Raw genomic sequence first — 19,043 nt, forward strand, 5'->3', positions numbered from 1 at the left:
CCATCTTGGACACTAACTAGTTCTATAACCATGGGCAAGTAACTGCAATTCTCTGAGTTTTGGTTTCCTCATCTATAAAAGTCATTGTACGGCTTGAATGAGTTAGTTATATGTAAAATTTTTGCAAGCCTTAAGGTCTGTATAAAAGTCAGTTTTTAGAGTAAGATCATAGAGTCAAATTGAGATGTAGAAGAAATCCCAGAAGGCATTTAGTTTAACTCCTCTATTTTAGAGATGAGGAAACTGAAGCCCAAGAAAGTTAAATGACTTGCCCAAGGTAATAGGATTTAAAGTTGTTTGGGGTTTTTTTTAAACCTAGTAATTTGAGCAGTTTGTCTGGAAAGAATAAACAGTAGTAAAGTTTTATGACAAATATGTAAAAGATCCTTGTTCTTTAGAGGTAAATCAGAACATGAATTAGACTTTCCCTTTATAGACTCCCTCTTCTTACTCAATTGTTCACTATAGAATTCCCATTCTTCCTCAGAGAAACGTTTTTCCTAATTCAAAGCTTTTCTCATACAGACCTTCTAGTGAGGAATTCCTTATTCTTTGATCCCTTTCTGGTTCATAAGAATGTCCCACCAAAGTAGAAACATTTTGTGATTATCCTAAACACATGCGGTACAGACACAACCACAATAGACACAAAATGCACCCCAAATTGACTCATTTGAATTCTACTTCTTTACTCTTTCTATTCCTGTCTTTGATGGAAGTGCTAATTAACAGAGAAATGAAGCCATTATAACTGAATAATTCATAATCTCTTGGCTGAATAATGGAGAGTTGGTTATATTTTCCTCCACTTTTGGCAAAGATGCATATTAAAAGCATGTCACCGCTAAACACTCAATAAGTGGTTATCACCTCAAGCATGAAAAGCATGAATTAAGGCTCCATTTGCACTTATAATATCAATACTAATTGGTTTTTTAATAACCAAATGATTTTACCTTCACTCTAGTCATTGATGATAAGCAAACAAAAGCATGATTGATTTTTTTTTTTTTTATTTTAAACCCTTAACTTCTGTGTATTGACTTATAGGTGGAATAGTGGTAAGGGTAGGCAATGGGGGTCAAGTGACTTGCCCAGGGTCACACAGCTGGGAAGTGTCTGAGGCCGGATTTGAACCTAGGACCTCCCGTCTCTCGGCCTGGCTCTCAATCCACTGAGCTACCCAGCTGCCCCACATGATTGATTTTTCATGTATGTTTTTGTGCATTGTCTCCTATACTCAGAATTAATTATTTTCTTACCTCCATCTCTTGGAATCCTTATCATTAGCAAAGCTAAATTTGCCTGCCATTTTCTATAGGAAACCTTTTATGATACCCTTCATTATTAGTGTTTCCATGTTTGTTAAGTTAACCTAACTATCTTATCTCTGTATAGGTTATACCTCCCTCTCCCCAAGTAGAATTTAAGCTGCTAAAGGCAGAGACTAGTTTTGTTTGTTTCTTTCATTTTCTTTTCCATTTTCTTTTCTTCCCCCAGACCTCCCATGGTGCTATTAACAAAGAAGTCATTTAATAAATGTAGATGGGATTGGAGTGGAGCAACAACTCAGCCAATATTATAATGAAGTTACACCTAAAACTGTTACACATAAAGTTTAATCTACTACTCTTCACCATAGACATGCAAATTCAGTCTTTGTGATTTTAAAAAATTGTTCTTTTCTGACAGAGTTATTAACTATGTTTGAGTATTAACTTTAACAAAGTGCTTAATAGCTATACACTTTGGATCAATATCATGCATTAATAGAAGCTTGGTACCAAAAAGAATCTTAAGAAACTACATAGTCAGGGCTAGGAAGCAGGTCACATCCAGTGTGGGAAAGTCTGTTTGACCTTGACTTCATATTAAAATGGGGCCTCAAATTTATTAGTAAGAAACTATTACTGTGTGGTTACATTGGGGATGAACGAATTTGAGTGACTTTACTATAATTAATATCAAATGTGACATTACAAAAGCTACATTTTTCTCAATGTATTTATATGGGAAAAAAGGCCAGAAAAGCATTTATTTAAAAAAAATTCAAATTAAGTCAGAGTTGTTTTGTTGCTTTAATTTTATGCACTGTATCTTTTTTTTTTAAGTTAGAGACTTAAACACTAGAAATAGCTGGGTCTCTGAACCTGAGACCCACTGTCTCCAAATGTTAAGATTTACTATATCCTAAAAAATATCTTGTGGCCAGTTATTTATCTCTTAAACCCATATATTCACTTAAATCCTTAATATTTTAACTCCTTAAACCTCTCATCTCCCCATCTCCTTCCACACTATTAGACTGAAAATACCCCTTCAGATGTCATCTTTTAATTTCCAAAATCAATAGAAAAGGGGTAGCTCATCTAGAGCTTCTGTTGTAGCATATACTTGAACAAGAATTTATTTTACAAAATATCTGACAAGATTAGTTTTTATTTGAAGACCTCTGAAGAACTCACTGCCTCTTAAGGCAGTCCAGTATATTTTTGCATAGCTCTAATTGTTAGTAAGTTTTTCTTGGAATCAAAGTTAAATTTTCTTCTTTATAACTTCTACTCATTGATCCTTGTTCTTCCATATTTCATTTAGTAGTTTATTATAATTTGTTTAATAGCTTATTAATTTTTTAAATGTACTGTGGGAAATTTTTTTAATGATCTGAGAGACTTAACCCACTAAGGTTTAAAACTGCCATAATGGGGCTGAAGTGTCTTGGTTAGTGAATGTATAAGCACAAACTCACATGGTCCCACTATCTATATCTATAACTATATCTATATCTATATCTATATATCTACTCCTATATTCTACTTAACATTCATACTTATTAAATTTTATCTTATTGGATTTATGCCAGCCTATAAAGACTTTTTATATCTTGACCATCATACACTGCATTATTGGACTCTTAAATCTGTCTTAACTGCAAATATCATAAGCTTGCCAGTTTTATTTTTAAGTCATTGATAAAAATAGCATTGGACAGAGAAGAAAATGAGGTGGGGTTCCCCTTCCAAGTCTACAAAAAAAAACTACCACTGACTAATCTTTGTGTAAGGCTCTTTTACCAAGTGTGAATCCATCTAATTATATCATTGTCCATTCAAATTTCTCCATAAAGGGAATAAATCTATACCCTCCTGACCTGTTGGTTTAGTAATACTATTTTGAATAGTATTTATTTTTTGAAAAGAAAATGTTATTCTGGCATGACTTGTTCTTAACAAAATGAAATTACCTATGTGATAACCACTTCCATTTTTAGATATTATTAACTATCACTTTAATGCTATGTTTTAGAATTTTGTTAAGAATTCATGTCAAAATTGAGAGCTAAGTCTAGAGATGGAAATACATAGTATTAATTCCAAGATAGAAGGAACTCCTCAAGAAGTAGGGCTTCTCTTGCCTTTATTTGTATCTCCTGTACTTAACATAGTACCTAGTGCTTAATAAATGTTTATTGATTAGCTAACTTTTCCAAATCCTGTTTTTCATAATCATTGAAATATCACTGACTGTAGCAATCCCATCTATGAATTCTTTCAGTACTGAGGATGTAGTTCATCTATGTCAGGTGCTGAAAAATTAAAGACAACTTCATGTTCTCTTCTTAATCTTGGCCATCAATATCTTCTCATTCATTTTACATATTGGTTCCATATGGTCCATATTTGTTCTGATTTTTCCAGTCCAAAGTGTCTTGTGAGAATAGTCTTAAAAACTGAACCTTGTTCTATGTAATCAAGGGCATTGTGTATGTTTGTGTGTGTTTAACAAACTGAGAGTAGGATTTTATATGAGCTCACCTCCTCTTACTCTTGTGAAACTCTCAATATGTGTTGGCTAAAGAAAAGTGCCTATGAAAGCTTTTCTATAATATTCTCTCACTTTCTTCAAAGATACCCTCAATACATATGTATAAATAAGTCACATAAATGTTTTATAGGATTAAGAAATTAGCATAAATGTTGGTAGTTTTTGGAGGTCATTTCAGATATTTTTTAAAATATCATTCATATTTTGAGAATCTTCCTCTCTGAGATATCTTGAAAATTGATATGTTGTGATTTTAAATTTGTGATTTCTTCAAATTGTATTTGGTCAGGTCCAGATATTTTTTCTATTTTCTTCAGTGATAATATCACTTTTTAAATATTTTATTATTTTATATTTTTAACCCTTACTTTCTATCTTTGTATCAATACTATGCATTGGTTCCAAGGCAGAAGAGAGGTAAGGGGTAGGCAATGGGAGTTAAGTGACTTGCCCAGGGCCACATAGCTAGGAAGTATCTGAGGTCAGATTTGAACCCAGAACCTCCTATCTCTAGACATGGCTCTCAATCCACTGAGCCTCGTAGATATCTCCCCAATCACTTTTCATAATAGCAATTCAGTTAATAGAGTTCAAATGAAGGAGTTTCTATTATTCCTGTAAGAAAGAATAGATTTTACATTTCACTTTGATGTAATTAAACACATAGCTTGTTCTGGGTGCTACAGATTAAAAAACACCTCCTCCTAACCTTCAAAGAGTTAAAATTTTCTTTTATTTACCTATGTTTGTTGTCCTCCTGATTGCTATTTCAAATTTACATACTTTGGGGATGGTCTGCCTCAGCTAGGTCTTGAGCCAACATCTCTGCTCATTCATTTTGTGAAATTTTAGGCTTTCTGAGTAGGAGGAGCAAGTGAGAAAAAGACTCAAAACTATAATCACACCAATATGGATTTCCCATCTCAAAACTAGTATACTCATGGAATTTTCAGTTTATAGGGATCTTAGAGTTTGCTGACCCTTAACCATGGTAGGTAACACAACAATATTTTCATTTTCTGTTTCTAAGAAAATGTTATGAATACTGCTCCAGAAAGGGATCCCTTTCCCAGGTAGCAGTTTTCAAAAGCATGAAGCAAAAGATGAGTGAGCAGTATAATATACTGAATCTCACTTAAAAAAAAAAGACACAAATAATTTCTTTGACACATGAAATGGTTCACTGGAATGAGATATGGGGAGGGGTATAGGGGGAAATGTAGATAATGACAAAATAAATTATATCCATAAGATTTATTTTTAAAAAACACATACAACTTTCCTCTGAAGATGGATAAGAATTTAATACTAATTTGAAAATTCAACTGACTTTCAGAGAAATTCCAAGCTTAATAAAAAAATTAAAATAATATTTAGAAGTAATTTTGATGGATTTAATAATATTGATAACATAATAACTAATATAGGATATATTACTATTTACAAAGGATCATACATATGCATATGTATTATATATATGTGTAGCTATATATAAAATTTCCTTTAAGTCTAATGGTAAACACCTACATACATATACTGTCATATTTAAATCCTAAACTACAGATACATAGATTCTTATAAAGGAAATTAAATTTGATACAAATTGACATCTTTTTTTTATGGTTCTAACACTGGAGTTACTTGATACAAGGTCACATAGACACCAGCCCTAAAATCCCAGTCATAAAGAAGAAAAAGAGTTGGAGAGTGGCCAAGTGAGTATTGTAGTCTTGAAATGTTTATAATCAGGAATTTTCAAAACAGCAACTCCATAGTGAGTGATTTTGGAAGACCTCCCTGAGATCACAGGGACTTTGGGTGACTTCCCTGAAGTAATAGAGAATCCTTAGGCTAGATTGTTTGCAGTGATTCAGCAAAGTTGCTTGTTGGTGGTCCCATTAACATAGTAAATGATAGTCAACCAAGCGACTGACTGACCATGGACAAGTCATTCATTTTATCTCAGTTTTCTCATCTATAAGATGAGAATAGAAATGTGATGATCAAATTAAACAATATGTACATATAAATATATAAATGCTAGCTAGTATTATTATTCATTTATGTAATTAATTTACACTTATGGGATATATACTATATATAAGATACATTGTTAGGTTCTTCATGGATATGCTTTTAAAAAAAGACATAAAAATATTTGTTCACTGCCCTCAAAAGGCTTATCATCTTTTAAAGAATATGAGAAAGAGATACAAAGACCAAAAATTCAAACTATGATACAAGTCAACATAAGCTAATTATCATATAAAAAGTCAAATCACTAAAAATTGAAGCAGTTACTATGCATCAGGCTTTGAGTAAAGTCCTAGAGATACAAAAAAAAAAAAAGCAAAAACAGACCCTGCTGTCTAGTAGCTCATAAACTAGTGGGAGAGACAATATGCCAAAAATTATACAGTGTAAAGAAGTTTTAACACTTCACAACATATAAAATATAGAGTAGATGAAAGGCAGCCTGAGAAGGGAAGAAACTTGCAGCCAGGGTTAACTTTGGAAAGGTCTCCTGAAGAATAAATAAAATGGCACAAGGATTGGAAGAACCAAGTAATGACATGAGGGTAGTGGTGAAAGTATCAGGTCCTAGAATAGTAAGGCACCAGGTCTTTGGGAGAATGAGACAGAAAGCCATAGCCCACTGGAAGAATTGTCCTTGTTCTTATAGATCGATGTAACTAGCACCATTGAAGTACTTTGGACTTTTAGTTCTCTTGTGCAGTTCTTGTAAATTCCATTTATCTGAGAGTATCAGAGAAGATTTCTTGAAAGGCAGTGTTTGAGGCAGAATTTCAAGGAGTGGAATGATTTGGCCAGAGGGAAGGAGATTTATTCTAGACAAAAGAGATGGCATGGTAGAAAGCTAAAAACTAGAAAACGTAAGGCTTGTTTGGAATATATCATATAGTCTAGTTTGGCCAGAACATATATAAACATTTGATCTTAGCCAAAAGGCCAAGAAGCTATCAGAATATTTGTAAAGAGCTTAACTCAATGACTATCCTATCACCCCTGTTAGAGGAGATACTCAAAATTTTAAAAGTGTGAAGGAAACATAAAAATATTGAGTGAAGGAACAGTACTATCATAATGAATGAGCACCTATCATTATTTCCAATTACTCCTGTCTGAAATTCTTTTATTAAATACAACTTTTTTCTAGTTATTGAATTTTATGTCAGGCATTTAAGCTCCAGTGGTGTTTTTATCTGTTGAATTAATTTTTGTTTTACTATGCTATATTCCTTATGAGAAATCTTTATGGTATCATAAAACCTTTCAGTGGCATGGGGTAGACCACATTAATTATAAAAAATGGCTTCCATTATACTGCCTTGAATTCAAAATGCTAAATTTAAGGAATCTAACCTTTCCTTGCAGTCATCATCATTGTTACTAAAACATATATATTTGAGGCTTAAATGTGTCTTTGTACAATCACTTAGATTTCCTGTGGTCTTTGATTATTAAGAGACTATAAACTACTACAACAAAAAAGAATATTTTGAAAATACAAATATATACTTGTACTTGACTTCCCAGACATTTCACAGATATAGGAATTGGATATATGGCATAATATTCCACTTTTTAATTTTGGAACTTCAGAAGGTAAGGGCTGGAAGAGCCCTTGGAAAGGTCATCTAATCCAATTCTTCCTCTTTACAGATAAGGAAATTAAAGCTCAGGGAAGTTACTAAAACTGCTCAAGGTCATACAAGTTTGGGAGGATATAGAAAGAATTTGGATATAGAAAGAGTTTGAGTTACCAGTGAGATATACAGGTAGATATACTCTGTTGCCTGAGGAAAAGGTTAGGGCTAGGAACCCTATTTATTTAGGTATCATCTACTTAGAATTGAAAGTTGAAGCTGTAGGATTAAATAATTTGTCAAGGGGGAGAATGAAGAGCAGGAGTGCTTAGCCTTTTTTGAGTCATCGAACCCTTCTTACAATAAGGGTTTTTTAAAAATTCATAATTGAAAAAAATGGTGTATTTCAGCTAAAAGCTACTGAAAATAAAGATGATATTTTTTCCCTATCCAAGTTCACCGACCCTCTTAAATCTATTCATGAATGCCTTTGAGGATCTGTGTTTAAGAATCCCTGCCATCTAAAAAGTTCCGAAAAGAATAGAGGGCTAGAAATAGACATTGAGAAACTCTTCACTTAAGTGCTTTGAAAAGACAATCTCACTCATATACTTCATTCTCTCAAGGAGCCATCAACCTAGTTTCGGCCCTTATCAACTCTGGCCTCAACTATTGCAATAGTCTACTATTTTTTTCCCCAACCTCAAGTCTGTCCTCTCTCCAAACCATCCTTTACACAACTACCAAACTGATTTTTCTGAAGCACAGGTCAAACCATGTCACTGTCCTATTTTATAAATACCCATGTTTCCTTATTATCTCCAGGATCAAATATAAATTCTTCTGTTTGGTATTTAAAGCCTTTCACAACTTCCAACTTACCCTTTATTGCACATTGCTCCCTTCTATGAGGAGGATAGTTCAGCCAAAGTGGTTATTCTTTACACATGGCATTCCATCTCTTGCTTCCACTCCTTTGCTCTGGCTGACCCCCAAGCCTGGAATGGAACCTCTCCTCAATTTCATTTTTCAAAAACTCTAGTTTCCTTCAAAGTCTGGCCTAAATGATACCAACCACATGAAGCATTTATTGATTTGCAGAGGCTCACGTTTTACCACCAAAACACTTTTTGTCTATTTTGTAGACACCCATATAGGTACTGATTTCTTTCCTGGCCAGATTGTAATTTCCTTGAAGGCAGATCTTGTTTTATTCTATTTTTTCCCCTTTGAATCCCCAGATTCTAGCATAGTGCTTATCAGATAGTATGTGCATAAATTGATTGATTGACCTAGAAAAGAAGACAGAGGTCTAGAGGAAGGAATAAAATGAGAAGAATGTGCTATTCCTGAAGCCAAGGTGAGAAGAAAATACCCAGGTGAGGAGATGCTCATTAGTGTCAAATGCTATAATGCTTCTAGGAAGAATGAGAACTAAGTAAAAGTCATTTTGTCTCTGGTGATTCAGAGATCCCTGATGACCTTTGAGAGACCATTCGGGAGAACAGGGATGTGGGCTAATGTATAAATAAGCCAGCTCACAAGGGACTGAGGAAAGAATGAGTGGGAAGGAAATGAAGGGTTTAAGGGAAGATAAATGAAGAACACATTATTAATTAATTATTCACCAGAACATACTATTCCCTGTCAAAGAAAGTTGTTTACTAGATCCTCCAACACCAGACTATTTTCCCCTTCATCCCACCAGAGGGCGATCTGACCTAATCTTTGAAGAAGTGGTTTTTTTCTTATGAAAGATGAATGGAGCGGGGAGAGATGGGAATGATAGGAGATATACCCACAATTGGAAAAGTATAAGCCCTAAGAGTCCCCATCCCACCCCCAGATACACACACACACACACACACACACACACACACACACACACACACACACACACACACACACCATCCTCTAAATTGTCCTCATTATGCTGCCTTGTTCTTGTGTTAATAAACCAGGTTTACTCTGTGAAAGGAGATTAACAAATCCCTACCTTTCTCAAGAAAAGCTGTTTTTTAATTACTGTTGTTGAATCTCTGCTTTCTGAAGTAATAACTAAAAAGTCTCTGTAGGTTTCTGGGTTACACAAAAATTTGACATTGCGGATCATAGACTTAGTAATGAAGGGACTCCAGAGATCATCCAGTCCAACGACTGCCTCCTTTTACAGAGGAGCAACTGAAGCCCCAGAGAAGTGATTACACAAGAAGGTTACGTAGAGATGGAATATAAACCCAGCTTTCTCTGACTGTAAGCCTGCTAGCACACTGTCTGTCTCTCTAACAACTTTGTCTCCATTCTCATTCTTCCTAACCCACAGCACACTCACATACCACACACAAACACATCAGCTTTGCCAAAATATAGAGACAGAGATTTCTAAAGGGAAAGGGAAACAGAATAATTAAAAGGGAAGAAGATATTGGGGCTAGAGAGAAAGCAGTGTGGAAACTGAAAACAGTAGCTAGAAAGGAATATTATTTATGACCCTTAGAAACATGAGCAAGTCACTGGAAGGATCTCGTTGATCAGAAAGCTTTTTCTTTCCCATAAAGATCTTACATTATTCTATGGTATAGAAGCCAATGCTGGGTTCTGTCTTCTGTGAGATTTTCACTGTTTTGTTTTGTTTTTTTCCTACCCTTCTTTGAAGATCTACTGCATGGAAAAAGATTCATTCTTCAAAAAGGATATTTAAGCCAGTCCTGAAAAATAAGTATCCTGCTCTATTCCTTTAGGCAGAACCCACAATAAGCCATCCCAAGTAATTTGTGGGGCAGAACTTTGGGGGAACCACATTCCCCCAATCCATGACTCAAGAGTCTTTACAGATATGCTTATTTGTACTAGTTAGCCAGAGGACACAGTGTCAAACACAAAGATTTCTTAAGAGAGTTAAATAGCCCAGTGAGGGAACATCCTTTCCCCACTCCCTATCCCTAAATCTGGAACAGAGTAGCAAGCAAACATCATCAGTCTGTTCTTGACCCTCAAACACAGACACAATGATAATATGGCTATGATCTTCAGATCTCCAAAGTTCAAAAAGTCCTCCTCTAATCAGATGTGGGGAGGAGGACAGAAGAGACAAAAGCAGAGGTCAAATGGTTCTCCTTTCTATGAAGCATCTCTTTCTCAGATGTAAATGAAATATCCTCTCATTCTTTGCTTGCTAGAATCTCCATCTCAACTTTGCATTGTTATTTTACAGAGAATACACAAGGCATGACCATATTTCCTTGGGATATCGAAAATTCTTCCTGTGCAATAATATCACTCCAGTTCATCAAAGATTCATCTGAAACATCGAAACTGATTAAAGACTTTTCACACTTAGCTGGAATGTCTTTGATTCAATAAATCTAATTCAATTGAGACATGGTTGTATCATTTACTTCAGCTTAATTTGACTGGCGAATTCAGTTGACTCCATCCTAACATGTGTATTCATTTAGAGCTTACCTTTGTATATGGTATGAGATATTGGTCTATATCAAAATTCTGCCAGATTGAATCCCTATTTTCCTAGTAGATGTTAATTTGTTGTTGTGTTGTTGTTTTTTAAAGTGAGTCCTTACCTGAGAATTTAGAGTCTTTGAATTTATCAAGCTTAGGCTACTATGTTTATTTACTTCTATATGTTGTATACTTTTTTCTAGCACATTGATTAACCTCCCTGTTAATCAATGCCAAGTAGTTTTGATGATTTCTCTTTTCGATATAATTTCAGACCTGATACTACTAGGTCCCCTTCTTTCCCACTTTTTAAATTCTTTTTCATCAGATTCTTGACCTCCTTTGGTAGTTCAATTAATACAACATTGAATAAGGAAAATAATTTAGGCCCTCAAAGGTTTTTATTATACTAGCATAAGCAATGAATACTCATGAACAACTAATATTTTCCACTTCTGTCCATCTTTATTTTCTGTAGGATTATATTCATATAGCACCCTTGTATGTTTTAGTAGATAAATTCAAATATTTTATCCATTTCGTAATGATTTTAATGGAATTTCTTTTCATTTTCTTCTGGGTTTTGTTGGTAATATACAGAAATTTTGATGACTTATGCAGGTTAATTTTATACCCTATAACTCTGATGAGATCATTCATCATTCTATTCATTTTAAATTGTCTTTTTTGGGCTTTTCAGACTTAGTATGATATCAAAGGCAAAAATTGATAGTTTTGCATCTATTTTGCTCATACTTATTCTCTCAATTTCTTTTTTCTTATTATATTGCTATAGCTAGCATCTCTGTCACTATATTAAATAACTGGGGATATAATTGACAACCTTGCTCTATCTATCATTTTATTAAAAAGGCCTTCCTCTATTAAATATAACATTGACTCTTGGATTTAAATAAATATTATTTTCTATATTAAAGAAAAGTCTATTAAATACAAATAACTTATTTATTCTACTATCCTACATATTCAAGATCGATATTCCCTTCCTCTGAACCCTTGCACATGGTCCTGCCTCATGGCACCAGGAAAAGTAACAGCTGGAAACCCTGGGCCTATTCTAATTGGGGGTGGGGAGTATTTTTTATATATTATTACCACTGCTAATTCCTCACACATATCTACAAAGCAATCCATGGACTCTGAATCCATGTTGCTTTGTTTCTCTCAGTAAATGGGTGCCCTGAAAATAGTATCTTTCCATCTGTCTCTGGATGCCATACAAGTCATTTCCTTCCATCAACACATGGGCCCAGTTTTCTTTTCAAATGTATCATTGGAGCGAGGGCACTGTTTCTGAACATTCCTTTGGAATTAAGAATCTGGAAAAAATTCATCCCTTCCTCCTTGCCTTCCCACCTGTGAATCCTGGGAAAAGGCTCTTGAAGACAGATGCGTTCCATACCCACCATAGGGCACACATTCATCCTCCAGACAACATTCATCCTCTAATAATATCCCGTGAAGACAATCTTTCCTGAGAGATAAATGAGGCATCCATGGCGATCTGTGTGACAAACTTCCAAAACATGTGTCACACTGGGAATATGTGGGCATTAATGAGTATGTTTTTCTGGCTCCCAGTCTGAAAGCCAAGCCTATCCCTGGGCTATGACCACTGGCACCAGGACTCACAGCAAACAAACATACCACCAGGCCAGCATGATGACCTTCACAGCATAGCACAGGTTATTATTTAAGTATGAATGAGGTCTCGATGAATTGAAAAGAGTTTTGTTTCAAAACCAGTAAGACCAGAAGACCAAGAGAGCAGCATCTTGATATCTGTTCTCTTTGGGCATCTTTCCTTTCTCTGCTGTCAGTCAATAATTCAATAAGCATTTGTTCTTTTTTATTGATTATTTAAGAAAATTTTTCTGTGGTTACATGATTCGTGTTCTTTTCCTCCCCTCCTCCAAATGCTTTCCCATAGCCAACAAAAAATTCCACTGGGTTTTACATGAGTCAGTGATCAAGATCTATTTCCATATTTCAATAAGCATTTGTTGAATACTCGCTATGTATCAGGCACTATCCTGGTGCTAGAGATACAAAGATAAAAGGTAAAGATTTCCACTCTGGGGAAGTTTACACTCCATAGAGGAAAACAATATATATATATATATACATATACAATGTAATATATATATAATGTAAATTTGTACAGAATAAATATAAGTTCACTAAGGGAGAGAAGGCATTAGGAATTCAGAGGATCAAGAAAGGTTCCATGTAGAAGGTGAGGCTTGAATTGAATCTGCAAGGAAGTAAGGGATTTTAGAAAATTCTATTCTCTTATTTCCATCCCTAGTTCTTAAAGTACTGATGAGAAGAGAGAAATTAAAGATTGAATCTATTTATCTCTTCTAACTCTCTTGGCAAGAGATTATAGGATGTCATTATATATATTTGGTTTTATTTCTATCAGTCAGTAAAAATCTACCTTCTTTCCCTACCACTCCTGCCCATATCCTTTGCCATCTGTAACATCATATTCCATGTTCTCCTCTTTTTCAAAGTAATGACAGCTAAGTTATATATGATGTTGACTGGCTCCTCATTGAGTTCTTTCCTTCTGGCTGCTTGTGGCATTTTTGCACTAACTTGAAAGCTCTAAATTTTGGCTATGGTGTTCCTAGGAGTTCTCATTTCAATTTTCTTTTAGGAAGTAACTGGTGGATTCTATTTCCACTTGCTATTTAGTTCTAAGACAATCTGGGCAGTTTTCTTTTAATATTTCTTGAAATGTGATGTTTAGTATCTTTCTTGGTCATGGCATTCAGGTAATTCAATGTCTTTGAGTTCCTTTTTATGTGTGCTATTTTTTTTCTATGAGATCCCTTACATTTTCTACTATTTTTCAGCCTTTTGGCTTTGTTTTAATATGTCTTGCTGCTTCGTTAAGTCATTGGCTTCTATTTGATCCATTCAAATTTTCAGGGAGTTTGTTGTTTAGGCAAGATTCTGCAACTTTTGTGCCAAGCTTTTAAGTACCTTTCCAACTCTTTTTTCCATAACTCATTTTTTACAGATTTCCCATCACTCTCATTCTTTTATTTTAAAATGTTAACCCTTAGTTTTTTTTTCTCTTCCAGAGATTCTAGCTGAGTTTGTCCCCGAGTTTTTTTTTCTGAGGCAGTGCTGATAAATATTTTGGATTCATTCTCTTTTGCATTTATATCTTCAGTGTGTCTACCACCAGAACAGCTTATTATGGCGGGGTTCTTTTGTGTTTGTCCATTCATCAAGCCTTCTTCCTAACTTTGAATCTGATGTTACTTCTTGAGGGAAGGCCTGGACTGGTCCTGGTGCTGCTTTTTCTGGAGTTCTGAGTGTTGTATTATTCCAGAATCTCAGAAACAGGCTAAGGCCCTGTAAGTTTTTCAGAACTCTCAAAGTGATCTGAGCTGTGGAAAAGTCTGATTACTGTTCCCTTAGTTTGAGTTCTAAAAGTTCTTGACCTGGGTTTGGGTCTGAGCAAGAAGAGATTAATGTTAGTCTAGCATCTCTGTTGGCTGAAAGTGGCAGAATCTTTCAGACTAGGATTCTTGCCCTGGTTATTCCTCTGTATGCAAAGATAGACATTGGAAGTGAGGCTCTACTTTGCATTTTGAGGTCTAAGAGAGTGATGGGCAAACTACTGCCTGCAGGCCAGATGCAGCCTCCTGAAATATTCTGTTCAGCCTCAGGACATTATTCCTAAAATGACGAATACCATGAGTAGGATACAATACAATGAACCTTTGAAAGAGTTGCCTTAGAAACAGACTGATAGATGAGCATTTCCTTTCCTTTGGCCCCCTCTTTAAAAAATTTGCCCATCACTGGTCTAAGATATTACATTGCTGCTGATGCTGGCTTCTGAACTTCCTCCTTTCTCTAAGACCTCTAAGGATCTCCCTACTCAGGAATGCAACTTCAATGTGAAGTTCTCCTCATCATTTTGCCCTTGATCTTCAACCCAGGACTGAGTGATGGGTAATGAAGCTATCAGATGCCAGCTGTACCCCACTACAGTGCCCCATATGGGTCTGGGGCTTGCTTACCTGGAAAGGGTCTGAGATGTCCATTTATGCTGACACATGGCTTCTTCTTCAGTAGTGGAGTTCTACATTTACATCAGGCTCCTGGCTCAATCCTAGTCCCCAACATCCACAGACTTCCCCATTAGTCTCCCTATGGTGAGCTTGATAAACCAATGGATTTCCAATGACTTTTTTCTAAATTTTTGCCATTAGGATTCTGTCTGGTTCCTTTTCTAGAAATGTTAGAAGTTCATAAAGAGGAGACTCCTTCATATAGTTTTGGTTTCCCAGTATGGATTTTGGACCTTCTCTTTTCCTAGGATATAAACTTTCTCTGTATTGGAATTTTCCACATGTTCCTAGTCAGCCCCCATTACCAATGCTCATAAACATGTCTTTCTCCTTACACTGACTTTGGCTAGGAAAATGACTCACTGTGATCTTTTTCTCCATCAAGACTCAGTCTTGTGTATTTTCTATATGTTTGGAGAAATTTTGGTGGGGAACTTGATGCCCTTCTTCCTATTACCCTGCTATTTGGGCTCACTGGGCTGGGTTTCCTTCCCTTTTTTCTACCTAACCTTTCTTAACCAGGAGAGTTTGGGATATAGTATCACTATATCTTCTGTGATCCGTATCACTGAACTTCTTCAATTAGAGCTAAATATCTGACCATTACTTGGGGATATCGTATGGGAATGTATATGTAGTTATTGTTTAAATTAAGTAGCCTCTGGAATCCCTTGTAATGCCTGAGATTCTCTGACTCATCCTGGAACACTGAGTCATCTCTGAATACATGATATTCCTTTTACTAACACAATCTTTCTAACTGTCCCTAGAAGGTCTTTGGGAGTTGATAAAGCAAAAAAAAAAGTATCACCTTGTAGCCAAATTGGTGAAGAGACACTCTTGGATAACTGTCAGGGCTCTCTATCCTGAAAAGGTTCTGCAAACTGGCTCAGTGATGTAGCCCTGACAGAGGTTGCACTCTGCAGGTATAGCCTTCAAGAACCAAGGAACACTTCCATAGTGTAATCATGCCAAGGAATATGACTTTCATGAAGGCTTGACATTATTAGCAACACGACAAAACTGAGTATGTTGTCTGGCTTCTCAACCTACCCAGATAAAAAGTATTAGATCTGTCAGTGACAAGACCCATTTTGTGACAACTTTGTCTGCACAGCCCTGCAAATCATTTCCAAAGATCCTATCCAACATGAACCTTGCTCATATTTTCTTGACATATTGATAGCAGTGAAGAACACAGGCTCCCATTATATGACCAACCTAATTTTTATTTTGCCATGCATTTCTCTGGAGATACACCTTACAGTGCTTCTCCTTAATAATTTTTCCTTTGTACTGAATTGCATCTTTTTCTTACAAGTGAAACAAAGAATTTCACTCATTTTACATAATAAGATACCCCTAGCTTTCTGAATTTTCTAGAATAGTGTAACGCTGGTTATCTCTATTGCTCAAGTCATTTGAACTATTGAAGGGAGTTGGCTTTTGTTTTTACTCTTTCCTGGAACATATCTCTAAGTTCACAATGGAAATCGATTCCCACACCATAGCAATCTATTCTGTAAAGTGAGAGATACCTGTACTGGACGTGATCCAGATCTTGGCAAGAGCATGGAGAATTGGACCTCAGGGATTTCATTAATTGTTCTCAGTCCTGTGGTCAGTCAAGCACAGTCTGAGAGTACATCTTGTTATATGTTTCTAGGGGGAAAAACAGATGCCTAGTGGGGTTTGGACATAAACAGCCTTGCTTAATTTAATTAATGTTATATTATGGCTAAATACTAGTGCCAATACAGAAGTATAACAGGTAAACCTGCATAGAAAAGGTTCATTGGCTGGAGTAATTGTGCATATGCCTTTATGGTGGGATTTAAACTCTATCAAAAGTCATCTTGCCCTGCCAATACTTTACTTTTATATACCTGCCTCAGAGCTTAAAAATCCTAGCACTGGTCTATTGTTTTGATTAAGGCATTGAATATCCTCATTAAAATCTAAATATATTATCTATTATTTATATTAATAAATATATTATCTTTTATTGTCAAACTATATTATCTATTAGTCAATTAAGCACTTATTTGTGAATTAAAGTATAGCTTGCCAGAGAACATATATCATCAGGACAGTGATACAGAATTGATATGAAATGTAACCATGCTTATTCAGCAATATTTCAAACTGCTTTATGTTCTGATGAGATTTAATTATCATCCACCTGGGAAGTATATAACAGTGGCTATGTTAGGTTATTGAATCCTGTTTTAAGTCAGTGTATGCTTATGTTTTATGTTTTGCATTTCTTTTTTGGGTGTACAAAATAAATAACTGTCCCATACCTGATCTATATCACACACTGAATACCTTTCTACTTTCCAGCCCCATTTTTGAAGACTTTAGACATTAGCCAAAACCTAAGTTTTAAATAAGTAGGCCTTGAAGTTGTAGAACAGAGATATAACCACCTGACAAATATAAGGAAAGGGAGCTTAACCTCTCCCGAGACTGGCTAGGAGTTCCAGGTTAAGATGGGGGCAGAGTAAAAAGCAGCTGCTTAACCTCTCCTAACTGAAGCATATAGGACTCCTCAAGGGGACATAAAAACAAATCCAGATGGATGAAGGGACCCCACAACAGGGCTCAGCATTGAAGGTATGTGGAATCAGGGCATTTCCATGCTATAAAAGGGTGAAACAGCTCTCACTAGAGTGTGAGCTGAGCAACCCCCTCCCCCACCCCCCACACCACCTACAGTGCCAAGGCCAACGCACAAGAGTTAAAGCAGGTTTGGGGCACCCATTAAGACATTGGCAGCTCCAGGGCCTGTCCCTGAGAGCAGCAAGACTTAGGACCCCAAGAGGGGAAAGAATGCACATGGACTTTGAACACAGACCTTGAGTGCAGGGTGAAGGCATTGAAGTAGGCTCAGACAAGGATCTTGAGCACAGGCTTGGACCTCTAGTGGGGACCCTGTGCATACGGGGGCATGGCTGTGGAAGCAGCGCCCTGAGACTGCTGAAGGAGCCTTGGGCAGAGGGGCAGGCAGGGGGACCACCAGGAGGCTTGACCCTGAGAACAATGAGACTTGAGTCCTCAGGAGCCTAGAGAGAGCAGACCGACCCTGAGTGTGAGGATAAAGCTGAGAAGGCACAGGGCTAAAAATGGCAAGCCAAAATCGAAAACCCCAGAAGAGAAAGATCATCAAGAAGAAATCTGTAACACTCTACAACTTTTACACAGAGAAAATCCAGACAACAGAGCAAACAGCAGAGGAGAACAAACAAGAAATCATATCCAAACCTTCCCAAAATAATGAAAACTGGTCACAAGCTATTGAAGAGTTAAAATCTGAGATGATGAGAAAGATGGAAGAGATCTGGCAAGAAAATAACAGTTTAAAAGGCAGAATTTTGCAATTGGAAAGTGAGGCTCAGAAAGCAAATGAACTGATAAGCAAATTGAACACCAGAAATGACCAGATTGAAAAGGAAAACCAAAAGATTATCGCTGAAAACCAGTCCCTAAAGGCTAGAATTGAGCAATTAGAAGCTAATGAGCTCTCAAGACAGCAAGAGCAGATAAAACAAAGTCAAAAGACTGATAAAATAGAAGGAAACATGAAATATCTCAACGAGAAAGTGACAGACCAAGAAAACAGGTCTAGAAGAGACAATCTGAGAATCATTGGTCTTCCTAAAAAAGCAGAAATTAATAGAAATTTGGACTCCATACTAAAAGAAATTATTCAGCAAAATTGCCCTGAAGTTTTACAACAAGAGGGCAATATAGACATTGAAAGGATCCATAGATCACCCTCTACACTAGACCCAGAAAAGACAACCCCCAGGAATATAATAGCCCAATTCAAGAGCTTCCAAGTAAAAGAAAAAATTTTACAAGAAGCCAGAAAGAGACAATTCAGATATCAAGGAGCACCAATCAGGATCACATAGGATCTGGCAGCCTCCATGCTAAAAGACCGCAAGGCTTGGAATATGATATTCAGAAAGGCAAGAGAACTGGGTCTTCAACCACAGATCAACTACCCATCAAAACTGACTATATACTTCCA

The 19,043-nt window shown here is 36.0% G+C and overlaps 1 protein-coding gene across 1 annotated transcript in view; it reads right to left on the reverse strand.

Moving 5' to 3' along the window:
• The window catches only part of LOC123235985 (transmembrane and coiled-coil domain-containing protein 5B-like), a 60,172-nt gene extending 43,565 nt beyond the window's left edge, over positions 1–16,607 (reverse strand). Inside the window, exon 1 of the mRNA XM_044662230.1 lies at positions 16,546–16,607. Within this exon, the coding sequence (XP_044518165.1) occupies positions 16,546–16,607 (62 nt within the window). The remainder of the gene's footprint in view (positions 1–16,545) is intronic.
• Between the last annotated feature and the right edge of the window lie 2,436 nt (positions 16,608–19,043).

This window comes from Gracilinanus agilis, chromosome 2, assembly GCF_016433145.1.
Source record: "Gracilinanus agilis isolate LMUSP501 chromosome 2, AgileGrace, whole genome shotgun sequence".
Taxonomy (NCBI): domain Eukaryota; kingdom Metazoa; phylum Chordata; class Mammalia; order Didelphimorphia; family Didelphidae; genus Gracilinanus; species Gracilinanus agilis.